The 12,969-nt window shown below is 36.7% G+C and overlaps 1 protein-coding gene across 1 annotated transcript in view; it reads right to left on the bottom strand.

Moving 5' to 3' along the window:
* Positions 1-12,969, bottom strand: part of LOC308200942 (uncharacterized protein) — a 56,643-nt gene that overhangs the window by 30,895 nt on the left and 12,779 nt on the right. Inside the window, exons 3-9 of the mRNA XM_080607561.1 lie at positions 12,172-12,330; positions 9,519-9,611; positions 6,985-7,098; positions 5,989-6,141; positions 3,835-3,960; positions 2,776-2,904; positions 976-1,058 (exon numbers count right to left, since the gene is read on the bottom strand). Coding sequence (XP_080463687.1) covers positions 976-1,058; positions 2,776-2,904; positions 3,835-3,960; positions 5,989-6,141; positions 6,985-7,098; positions 9,519-9,611; positions 12,172-12,330 — 857 coding nt within the window. The remainder of the gene's footprint in view (positions 1-975; positions 1,059-2,775; positions 2,905-3,834; positions 3,961-5,988; positions 6,142-6,984; positions 7,099-9,518; positions 9,612-12,171; positions 12,331-12,969) is intronic.

Raw genomic sequence — 12,969 nt, 5'->3', positions numbered from 1 at the left:
TCTGGGCAGGGACTTCTTTTTATGATTATACTTCATAAAGAACAGTGGGATGTCAAAACTTTAAAACTCAGTTTCTAGGTGCCCCAGAAATATTAGTAATAATCAAGTATGATTATTCAGTGGCTGCTTATAATTCATCTTTATCCATTCAAGTAGTGTCACATAAATTTCTTTTGCCTAGTTGTGGTGCTTTGTCAGTCTCAAAGTAGCAATGGATGCACATGCCACCCGTTGGCAGAAACAGCACATTCAGGTGCCATCAACATCACCAGATCTTCCTTTTAAACCTCATGATTTCCAGAACCATTCACAGAGGTCTCACTGCCAATAACATGACCTTCAACTTTCCTCAAATAACTAACTCCACAGCTGATTTCTGCACTGTGATGTTACATGACAGATTTTTTTTTTTTTACACACCTTCATTTGTTCACGTGCATATGTTAATGTCCCTCACATTTGTAGACCTGCTTCTCCAAGCCTCAAATATATTCCATTCTCCCTCTTTTATACATAAGAGATGTTGGCAGTCATATGCAGAACTTTTGCTCTCATCATGAGTTCATCTTTTCAAAGATGAACCTTTTTTATCCTACAGCTTAATATTTATACGGAATGTCTTTTCTTTTAAAACTGCATTGAACAGTCTAGAAGGAGACAAAGTATTCATAGTCAGGATCATACTATGCTGAATTTGGGAATGCAGATTTAAGAAAAATGCAATCTACAAATATGCCACTATGTGTTCCATCTAAAATGTATTCTGCATGTTTACAAACAACTTTTCAGGAAGAATGCATGGAAATGATATTTTATATCTAAATACAGGAACTCATCAGATGGATTATCTCTCCTAAACTGCAGTGTTAAAGTTAGGAAAGATAAAATTCAGATGTCTTCAAAAACAAACAAATCAACTGACCCCCTAAAGTTACCTACCAACACTAGAAGTTCCACAAACAAGACATATCTCACCTCTCACTGTCAGAGTTTTCAGATTTTGCTCCAGATATTTGTATTTCATTTAGTTCCAGTTGTTTTTGCAGCTGGTGACGTTCCTAAAAAACAATAAATGCTATCCTTCAGTTCTTCATATGTCAATATATAAAGGCTTCACTATGCATATTTCATTGCAATTTCATTGCAATTCAAAAGATCATTTTTGAAATTAAAATAGAAACTAATTAAACAAAATTTACAGATGTTTCAGAGGATTCATGTATTTCCTATAGCCAAGGACCACAGAATGCAAATAATAAAATCAAATTCCATCTATCCACAGAAATAAGATCAGATTTTTCAATTTCCCATTTGAAGATGTGCAGTTGTACTTGAAACTGAAATTTTTGCATAGAGATGAGTCCTCACAATCTTTAACTACATAAGTCTCATATTTTCCATTTTATCCCTCCAAAAAGATATCTCAGCCCAAGGCAGAGATAAAAGCTATTGCTCTATTCCTTCCCTCCACCTCTACCCCATCTTCTACCCAAATCAAAAAATGTTCCTGTTTATCTTCTGGGCATCCACAAACATATTGCTTGTGAAAGTCTATCAGGAATTGGGAACTGTCAACACAAATTAACAGAAGCTATCCGCTTTAATGGGAATTTAACAAAGGCGTTCAGTTTTACTCTGCAAATATGAAGCAGATAACAGCAAATTAAATAACCTGAAACTTATCTGTACTGTAAGAACTATATTACAATCCTTTTTTCACTGCATAATACTTACAAGTGGTATGCCAAAACCCAGATCAAGTTGATAAGGGGCATATTAAGCTGACACCATTTCTCAGTGTAATCACTAATTCTACCTGCAAGCACTAGACAAAAGTGGCTCAGTATAAATGCACATCAGACTAACCAGTTAAGACAACAAGACTGTCTTATAAAAAAATTCTCAGTAGTAGCAAATATTTACTAAAGTTGGTGAAAAAATGCTTCACTTGTAAGACCAGAAGATTGTACTCTATCCACTTACTAGAATTTCCCAGTATATTCTCTGTTCTATATGCTAGATAGCAAGGCCCAGATCTTTAAAGATAATGAGAAGCCTGTGATTGAATTAAACGAGAGACACCCAAGTACATCCAAAAGTATTGGAGTCTTACAGAAGGGCTGCTCTTATGCCTTTTAGAGTGACACTCTTCAGTCTAAGGACTAAACAATAACATTCATTCTCAGTTAGGTGAAAGAGACCAGGAAACAGAGAGTCATAATCTAAACAAGTTAGAAATCTTTGAAAATTAAGTAGCTGCTAGATATCCACAAAAATTCCTCCAGAAACTTTTAGTTTGAAGCCCTCAGTTTAGCATTTCATTGAAACGTGGATAAATTTGGAGATGCAATTCCAGTCAGAACTAACAGACAGCTTAATGATAAGGTCTTAATCTACCTAACTAAAATATATTTTAGTGGACCTACCAACAGCATTTTTAAGAGACTTCAGGTCATATACGATTACATCATTAGACTCAGGAGACCTTGGACACTGACAGAAATTATGGTTTAGTAAATAAATTTTGACGCCTTAAGCAGCTCTGACTGTCAACACAACTAGAAAAATAGAAGAACCACTTAATCACAGTGTCTCTTCAGTAGTCCAGGTGCATTTACTTACATGGATACAATAACTACATAAGATGCAAACAGCAATGGTATGTCACTGAGCAGGGTACTGAGCAGCAGGCAATTTCAAAAAAAAAAAAAAATCAAATTCCCTTCCTATAATTCTGCATTTTCTTTAAAGAATGCAAGCAACGAACTCTCATACCTCTTCCATGCGTTCAATCAGCCGATCCAGCTCACCAATTCTCTGATCTTTCTCCTGTATACTTGTTTCTGTAATTTGCATCTTTTTATTTGCCTCTTCAATAGCTTTCAGAAGCCGATTTGTTTCCTCCTTTAAACAAGAACATTTACGATCACATTAACATACAATATGTTAAATTATTGTATTAATATATATGTTTAATATGTTAAATTATTGTATTAACATACAATATGTTAATGAGGAATAAACATTTTTTAGCCCAAAGAGCCAGGCTAATAGTTTTTAAGCAAAGCTCAAGGCTTTTCACTACACTTGCCCAGAAGTCTGGAAGAGCTGTGACCCTAAACTTTAATTGTATGTAACAAAAGATCTAGGGCACTCTGAAGTGCATACATATTTGTAAAGCATCATTATGAAAGTATGAGAAAAACATTTCCCCATTTCTTAGATATTTGTTCTCCCTTCTGAGTATTCCGTGAAGTAACAGCACAAGAAAATGCGCTATTCCAGTTGACAGCATTTTAAACACTACCATTTACCCTGTTCAGCTATGTACTTTCTTCACATAAAAAACAATATAAATAGGAAGAAGCTAGAGAATCTACCTTCAGTCTCAGTCATTATCTGTCTTTACCAGGTAGAAGAACACAATGACCAACTGCTCAAAGTTAGGTTTTACTTGGGGGTGGACCAAAACCAGTGGACAGAAAGAGTTATTGCTCCCCTAGTGTCCAGCGAAATTGTCCCTTCATCCCCTTTTAAAAATATCAATAAAATTGGACATCCTGTTTTCCTCTTTTTAGAGGAATGGAAGTAAAAAGAGCCAACTTACTCCATTTCAGACTTTGAAATCAACATTATCATTTCTGTTACTGTGTTTGAACATTCTTTATTCAGCCCTACAACCCCAATAGCTTGGAAAACTTAGTAATAGTGGCATGACTAGTTGCAGAGAAAGGAGTGAAGTAGCATATGTACACTCTGGAGTAAAAAACTCTACATTACTAGGTGACTGAGAAATGACATCCAAACTGAGCGCCACAGACCAGCTATACGTACTAGGAGGATCTCTTTCTCAGCTTTATGTTTCTGTTCCTCTTCTCTCATTTTTTCCTCATATTGACTATACAGTTTTCTTGTCATCTCTCTCATGACTTCAGCATTGGCTTCTTGTGATGATTCCACCTATAAGAGAGAAAAGGATGAAAGTCATGGATGACCCATCTGTCAGCAGAGCACTGCTGCCAGCAGGAAAAATGAAACTCACATGATGCAAGAATAACACCTTGAATTTCAGTTCCACCTTGTTATAAATTTGACATTATTGAAGCAGACTGTCATTTGCATCAAAACTATTGCAATGCTTTGGCAATGTAGAACTTATTCAAATTTGTAGAAGTTACCATTTCATCAAGTTTCACGTTGCTTGAATTTAACTAGCCATCAATTGTTGAGCACCAGGCCACACCTCTTTACTGAGCCCTTCCATAACAGCCTCCAAGTCACTTGGTTTGTTTCCCCATGGAAAAAGTTTTGTTTCCTGCCATTTTACTGAAGTGTAGATTAGAGATGGCGTAGACTTAGCTCCCGTTTCTAGATAGCCACCAACTCTCAAAGCAACGATTACTTTAAGCTGAACATAAGTATGTGCTGCTAACCAGAAGACACAGCTGCACCCTCCCTCCTCTCTCTTGCTTTTTCACACACTGCTCTGAAGGCCAGCACAGGAACTGGGGTGACCATCGAGCAAAGTTGATCAGCAAACAACTCAGACTGAAAATACCCAGGGGTAGGGGAGGGTTAATTTTTAACCACAGGACCAGAAACTCTACTACTGCTACAGGGAAAAGGGCAAGAATGGTAATTCAGAGACAGGATTTCCCCCTTATGTTGGTTCAAAACACTCACTGAACCACACCCTCATTGATTAAACACAAGATAATACATTTACAGCATAAACCCATATACTCTGTAAACTGCAATAAAAAGCAAAGTAAAATAGCTCATCTAGGACTTAGTCCTCTTAATGCACATTCTATAAATCGGAAACGGTTATACTGGAATGCCGTGGCTGCTAAAGCCACATCAGGGAGATGAGAATACACTGTCATCTGAGAAAAGAATAGTGTTCCTTGCTCATCACTAGAGGTTACAAAACCACTAAATAACTTGTTCAGATTTCAAGGTCTCAGTTGTGCATTTATTTTGTTTGCTTTCTTCGCTTCAAGGACTGAATGATTTATTAAAATTTGTGTTTATCTTACATGGTGGGAACAACTGTCTTAGTGCCCTGTAGGATAACAACAGTGTATTTCATCCTTTGACAAGGGACTAAGCTCAGAAGGACTCCACTTGTTCTACAATTGCCCTCTTTTGCAACTCACAGACTGATACTGGCACAGAGGTAGTAACTTGCGCTTTGTGAGAGGGACTGAAGATAAATTAAGTTTCACTATAACACAAGACCTTTCTTGCTATAGGAAGCCTGAAAGAATCATGTAATTCAGAAAAAGCCAACAATCAAAACCCAAAGTCCTTGAGAGATATTGAACTGGAATATGATCCCTGGCACTGACTCTCCATCATTTCTTTGCTTATAACTTGAGCAATGAGGATAGTGAAAACAAGCATTAAAATATAGATGCATTATGGCATCTGTCACAGTATTCTTAAGCAAGCTCTCCAACCTCAGCTATTGTAATGAGAAAACGGTCAAGCTTTCTGCCATGTAAAACCATATAGTTTGCATTTTATTCCCTTGTATTTCTCTGAAAGAAATAGCTTAATTCTCTTTCCAAAACACTTGCTGCTACAGCACTTATCTGCTGACCGTATGTTCATAAAACTTGATTACCTATTAAAAATTAAGCAATATCATATAAACAGGCTCAACATCAAGACATTCTTACAGCACTGTGTAAAGTTATAAAATTCCTTTACTTACAGAAATGGACACTAATTACCTTTTAATAGTTTGAACTTCCACCTGCCAACATCTCTGGATAGTAATCCCATGTTATGGAAAGACTGACTGCTGCCAGCTGGGATTCTTGTTATTAACACAGAACCATTTCACAGGAATATGACAGCTCTAGGGAATGAGCAAGGTGTGATGGATGAAGAATCATTTACAAATAAGGCCAAGGAATTCATTTAATATGCTCCTAAATGCCCTTACTGTGCAATATCTTCAGGGAAGTTTATATACTGTACCTTTAATTTCAGTAACTGATTTTCAATTTGTGCTGTTTCCAGTTGTTTTTGCTTCTCTCTCAGCTTTTCCATAGATTGCTCATGTGTGTGTTTTAAATTCCTTATTTGTTCCCTTATATCAGTGTTCTCCAAAGTAACATCCACTAGAGTTTTCTGGAGGAAAGAGGCAAACCACATATTAAAAATCACAAATAATCTAGTGTGCTAATGTAGTCAAGAGATTATGGAATAGAAAAAAACATTTAAGAGATTCATGATTAGTCAACACAACATGAACAGTTTTGAAAGTTTTAACATTTAAAATTCTGATTTTTCTTGTATTTGGTTTCCTAGAAGGAATTTCCATGAGGAACATATTCATTGAAATCAAGTCCTGGAACACTATAAAAAAAATAAAGGAATATGGATACATTTTAGTACAAATGTTATTCCCAACAGTCTTCCTTTCTCCTCACCAAGAGTCACGCTATACATATTAAACACATTAAAGTGAGAAAAACTGTGACATACAAGAAAACAGGATCGTTAATTGTTGAGCTCAGATACATGGGAATTTGAAAGTCTTTAAAACAGAAAATACGTTTCCGCATTCTCCCTCCCCCTACATTTTGCAGGTATATACAACCTCACAAGTACTTATTAGCATCAACACATGCCACTTCCATTTCTATTACCTGGTGAAGATAGGTATAAGACAGAAGATGTTCTGTTTTGCACAATACAGAACAAATTACATTGTCACCTTACAATATTCTGTAAAGACATGACTAGTGACATTAGTCTGCTGCAGAACAGTGTCTCTTGACTGTACACTTTTTTAATAGTTGCAGATTTTTTTCCTTAGTTTCTTAAATTAGATGCCTCAGATATCCAAGACAATACTTTATGGACTAGCTTAGGGTTAGAATCTGTATTTGTTATCCATGTTTAATGTACGCTTTTAAATGCACGTCAGAAAAGGAAGTTGTCAGCTGTCAAACAGCTATTAAAATGTACCTGCAAGTCTATTGATGCTGATGTCAAGGAGCTGTTCATTTCACTAAAGCTATCTAAGGCTGCAGCCTGCACTCGCACATGATTCTCTAAGGATTCCTGATGAGCATTTGTCACCTGAGCAGGAAAAAAAAAAGAAGTTTTATATAGAATAATGATCAAGTTTACCTACTGCTTCAAAGGGACCTACAGAATAGACAGACCCCATGGTTAATTTCCACAGTACTAGGATGCTTAAAATACATAAACTGTGTCCCTGTACCTCAAAAACATACAAACAAAATTTGTAATTCAAATACGCTAACACAAATAAGGCACACGTAGCTATGTTTGTTGCTGATCTGTAATCAGTGTAAAACCTGTCTGTTTTCTGAAAGGACAAGAAAACACTTGGCAGATGTCTGTTCAGAAAGCTTATATAGACAGAGTGGGTGGACTATAAAAAGTCACAGGGTGAAAACCAGAAGAATGCAAGAAACGAAGAGATCTAGAAAGGTTTGGGTGAACTGTAGAATAGCCTTAATTAAGAAGGAAATGACTAACTGGATACATAAAGAAGCAACAGCAAGAAGACTCAAGGATGAAACAATATGAAGCAGGCAGGAGAAGTCAGTAGAGAGCTATGTTATACAAAAATTTGTCATCTGTTATACACACACATGCATGCTTAAAACTGGAGGGAATAAAAGCACAAAATGACATCATTTAAGAGGAGACAAACTCAGAATAACGTAAATTATTATGAACCATTTAGTAATAAAAAAGGAAAAAAAAAGGTTACTAATGGAGGCCAGCCCAACTTGGATTCTTTGATGAATCAGATTTGTTTCTTGATAAAAGCATAAGAACACCAGGGACCGATATGGACAACAATTAGTGTTTAGTAACCAAGTCATACATGGATTAGATCAACACAGGGAGCAGAAGCCAAGTAGTTACTGTTAACCCTATACAAATGTGTGCTCAGGTAAAACAAACAAACAAACAAAAGCAGAAATGCTTTGGCTGGATTAAGAAAGTTACAAGATAAGAACTTGTGTGAAGAAACATACTGCCCAGGGCTGAGTATTTGAAGTACAAACTTCATACAAACTCCATGAACAAAAAGTAGTCCTGGAAATTAGTGGGAAAAAAGCGTAGTGGTTCAAAGCTGAAGCAAAGAGTATAGAAAGGATTTTAAATAGGATCCTCAAATAGCATGTAGGATGGCATTGATGTAAAAACAAACAAACAAACAAACAAATCAAAAAGCATATGTTATTAGGTAGAAGAACACCTGTACTTTCTTTCAGAAACTCTAAAATATTAAGAAACATGGTGGGGAATGTCTCAGTGAGCTGTTTATGTCAGAAGGAATCCTTTGTAAACTACATTTGCTTCAGAACTAGAGATTCTGAAAGAGCTGGTCAGAAACCCCAGAGATTTTCAGGCACATGCACGATTTTTACTGGTCAAGTGGAAGATCCAGAAATACAGAATATCATCACTGGTACTCAGTAAGGACCAGCCACAAAGAAGACAACACCACATTTGCCTACATGTTACTCAATCGGGGGTATATCTTGCTGGCATCATGAAGACTAATTAATTCAGTTTTCTCTCCTTCTTCCTCTCAAGTTGGGGTGATTTTTTTATTATTATTATTATTATTATTGTTATTATTTTATTTAAGTATACTACTTGCCACAGATTTCTGTTCTGTGTTGTGATCTGTATACATAAATACAGCATGCAGGGAACTAACAGTCTCCAAATAAGAATGTCAGAAGGGCACAAGTCAGGGTCCCAGACCCTTAAAAGTCAGGCTATGTTTAATTGTCAAAGCTTCATCTGAACCAGGGCTGTGAATAACAGTATTGAATATAAATTCCACAGCAGGTTTTCAGGGGGACTTTTTGGAACAAAGAACCCAACTTAAATAGATGAATGGTATTTCTACAGAATGCAGCAGCTTTTATTGCTAAAGCACACATCAGAAGAAAGGTCATCAAATGACCATCAAAAGGTTCCATTAAGAACCAAATGGTAATTTTAGGAATGCCATGCACTTTAATACTCAGTAATATTACTACTTCTTTTGTTATCATGTTTAAACAATAGAGTCAGTAAAACAGAACAGTCTGTTGAAATTACACCAAATTTAACTTGCACGTTACTCGTAATTATATAATTGATATTTTTTCAAATCACCTGGCAGATGACTGCTCCAAACACCTCCAATAATTACTAAATTGTCTAGAATGAGCATGTACTCAGGTGACGCTATCAAGATTGTTCTTTTATTTCCAAGAAACAGGCAATTAATTCCATATGCAAAAGCATCCCTGTCCTACTTTACCTTGCTAGAGGGAAAATGTTGATAAATAAAGGAAGGTAAATATGTCATGTTAAAGAACAAACCAGAATGGTTTGAGATATTATTTCTGTTTTTCTAAAATAAAATAAATAAATAAATAAAATTTTAAAAAAGGAGAGAAAAATGTCTCTAGATAGTACAGGGATGGTTATTCTTTCCCTACAATTGAATGCATACTTACTTTCAGTTCATTCGTAAGCTGTTGTATTTTTCGTTTCATTTCATCATATTCCCCATACATTTTCTTTCTTACTTTTTCCAGAGTTGCTCTCACCTGGTGTTAGAAAAATCACATGCCTTATCAATCAAACTTACTGATGATACTGTTTATACTGGGACACAATATTTTGCTTCTGTATCTTTTATTGTTACTTTTGGTAATGGCCATTATTAATCTAACTTTTTTTCAACAATACTTTATACTTAAGACAAGAAGTTAAGTCTTAAAAGCTGTCTACATAGGAATGATCTATATAAAAGTCTCTGAGTAATTCTAGACTTCTCTGTACACACTTAAACACCAGTAAATTAATAATTTAAATGAATTTCAATTATCCATAAGTCATTCTAACCTAATTTGATGGCTAATGGAACTAAAACTAATTTGAACATACAATGTTTTCTTTCTCAAAAAAGCATCCACACGTGGATTTAATACACCTTCATTCTATTTAAAGTGTTTAATTAAGTTTTCACTGAGTGTCCTTTGAAGATAAACCCTTTAGTTTCACTGCATTTGGACTTTTAGGCTCGTAATTAACTAAACAATATATTAGCATAAATTTACCAACATAATTTCAAATCTGAAGAGTATTTGATTTTATTTAAGAACTATGGATGTAAATTATGTCTTGCCTTTCTAAACAAAAAGTAGAAGAAAAAAAAATATGTTAGAAGCCAGCTTGGGTTTGCATGCCATTACAAACATGCAAAGAACCAATTTTCTTAAGAGCACACATTGTAAACACTAGTTAGATGTTCACCTACAGTCTACCTTCCAGCTATATAATTCAGATTTCAGATTCTTTTTTTTTTTTTTTCTCCCTGCCCTGAATTGAACACACACTGGCTGCAGATAATCTAGGGCAGTGAGCTTACCTTACCTCTGCATAGCCGAAGTGAGACTTGGGGAAGGAAGGAGGGGAAAATATCTAGAGGAGATATTTCTGGAAGCTCTGTGGTATACACACTCCCTCCCAGAAAGAAGGGTACTGGCCACCAAACCTATGCAAGGAGTGGGCACAAGCCTACTCCCAACTACTTGCTCCCTTTGGGATGAGAAACACAGAAGGAAGCTGACTCCTGCACTTCTGAAGGAAACCCTCCTTGTCCTGTCCCTACACATGTGCATGCCCCCTGCAAGGTCTAAGTTTGACACTGATACAAAAGAAATGATCAGCAGTTCTGATGTGGCCCACCATTTTTGGTCTATTTAAGTCAGCAAATACGTGGCACAAGCTGAGAACTCTTATTTAAGACTCTACTTTTAAAGATTGAACTTATCTGGCAGGCCAAAGTTCACAAATTAGCATAACTGAACATAGCCTCTAAAAGACAGCAGTGCAAGGGTCAGTACACCTCTTCAAAGGTCTTTCCCACATTTTCTGAAAGAATCAGTACCCTGAACACAATGCAAGACATGCTGTTGAAATGCCCTGCCATTTCCCACCATGCCACAAGCTGGAAGTGAACAGCGAAGGAGAGGAAGATGGTCCCAGTCCAAGCAACCTGCATCAGGTACCAGAAGCAGTGCAACCTAGGAAGCTGCATCACGCTGTATGCCAAGCCACCCATCCCCTGGCAGCACTTCAGCAAGGTAGATAAACTACGTAGGCAGGAAAAGAGCAGCCAAGACAGGTCACATGCCTTGCCTGCGCAGCAGTAGCAACGTATCCTAATTGGCAAGTGCAGGAACTGGAGAGTGTAAATGCTGGGAGCTGGTAAACTGTGAGTAATAAAGGAGAAAAACAAGTCCTGATAGCTCAAGACTGGGCAGATGCTAGGAGTACACATAATTACAGTCTCTTACACTGCTGGCTTAACTCAGTGCTCCTCCCTTTTATAGCAATGCAGTTCTCTTGCACTTGAATCAGTGTAAGATGACAGCCACTGACCAACAGTGGATAGAAAGAGAAGGTCAAATTATTTGCTCTGGGCTAATTAAGGAGTTATTGCCAAAGTTTGACACACAAAGAGATGGTGAGTTTCAGGCACAGAAATGAGCAGCATCATAAATGCCTTTTTTTTTTTTTTCTTTCAGGAGAGCTCCTGCCAATTATGATAAATGAGCATGCACAAAGAAAATAGTACAAAGTCATCCTTATTAGGCTGACTATTTTAAGACGGCCCCAAAACATACCCAAGTGATTTTAGTGTATCACCTAATTTAGGAGCCTTTCCAAAACTGGGATGGGGGAAGGGAAAGCAGAAGAGAACAGAGTTTATCCTTCCAGGTGTCTGCTTACATACATTCTCCTGTATCACATTGGAAATTATGAAGACTTCAGGTCAGGGCCCCCAAGATCTGTTTGGCCAATTGCTTGTCCAGGTGCATCCCTCACCTCAGTCACCAAGCATTAAGGACTATCATTTGTCACAGAGGACTTGAGCCTGAAACATGTAGCTCCCAAGTACCTAACGGGTGTTTTTCTTTCTTTTTTTTTTGTTTTGTTTTACCTTGAGTACCAACAAGGCAAGCATTTAACTTCAGAGTGGGTTCCTTATTCAAATTTGGGTGTTGGCCTAGACGTCGGTCGTCCCACATACACTCACAGCTCTACATGAATAAATGGAAGGGATATTTGACAAATTTTGAAGCTGATAGAATAACTCACTTCTTTAATGTAATTCATCTCTTCTTTCAGCTGATCAGCTGACCAGCCATAAACCACCATTTCTCTCTTATGATTGTTGTCAGTCCGGTGCACGACACCATACACCATTCCATGAGAAAGTGTCCCTGGAGACATGCCATTTGGTACATGGTAGAGCTCCTTAAAAACAAATAAATAATAAATTATTTTAAAATCAGTTCTAGAATAATTTAAAAACAAAACTAAAATACAGTAACATGGGACCAGGAGAGACAGTCAACTAGAGTGAAAGCACAGCAGCACCTAAGAATACTAGTTCCCAAATGTTTTGGGGCCAAATTGTCAACCTTCATACTTTTGGGATGATCAATAATCAGTTCATAATTGACACAGATGATACAGATGTCTAATTTCCATTGACTTTAATAGAAGTGGTATATGTACAGTCAGGAGCAACAGATTGGATTAGTGCAAGAAGAGATGGAGGCATAGGAGAGAGAAAACTTACATGCTACTTTTCTGCATTCTTCTAGAGCATTATTAGCTCTCACAGTTTCCCTTTAAATTCTTGAAAAGACAGAGTTCCCTTCTGCCCTCTGCAAAGTCCCTGCTGTGCAATATATCAAAATTCACAAGTTTAATAAAATTATTTAGAGAGTTCTCAGATGAAACTGATATTGCAACTTCTGAGCTCTTACACAGAGCACAGAAAATATCATTTTATCTTGTAGATAAACAATCTAGGATTTTAGTTTGCATTCTAGCAAATTCTCCAAAATTCTCCAAAGTAATCAAACATCCATTTCAGTATTGCATATC

This window comes from Anser brachyrhynchus, assembly GCF_964034855.1.
Source record: "Anser brachyrhynchus genome assembly, chromosome: 11".
Lineage (NCBI taxonomy): Eukaryota > Metazoa > Chordata > Aves > Anseriformes > Anatidae > Anser > Anser brachyrhynchus.
This window is presented reverse-complemented; position numbering and strand designations above follow the sequence as displayed.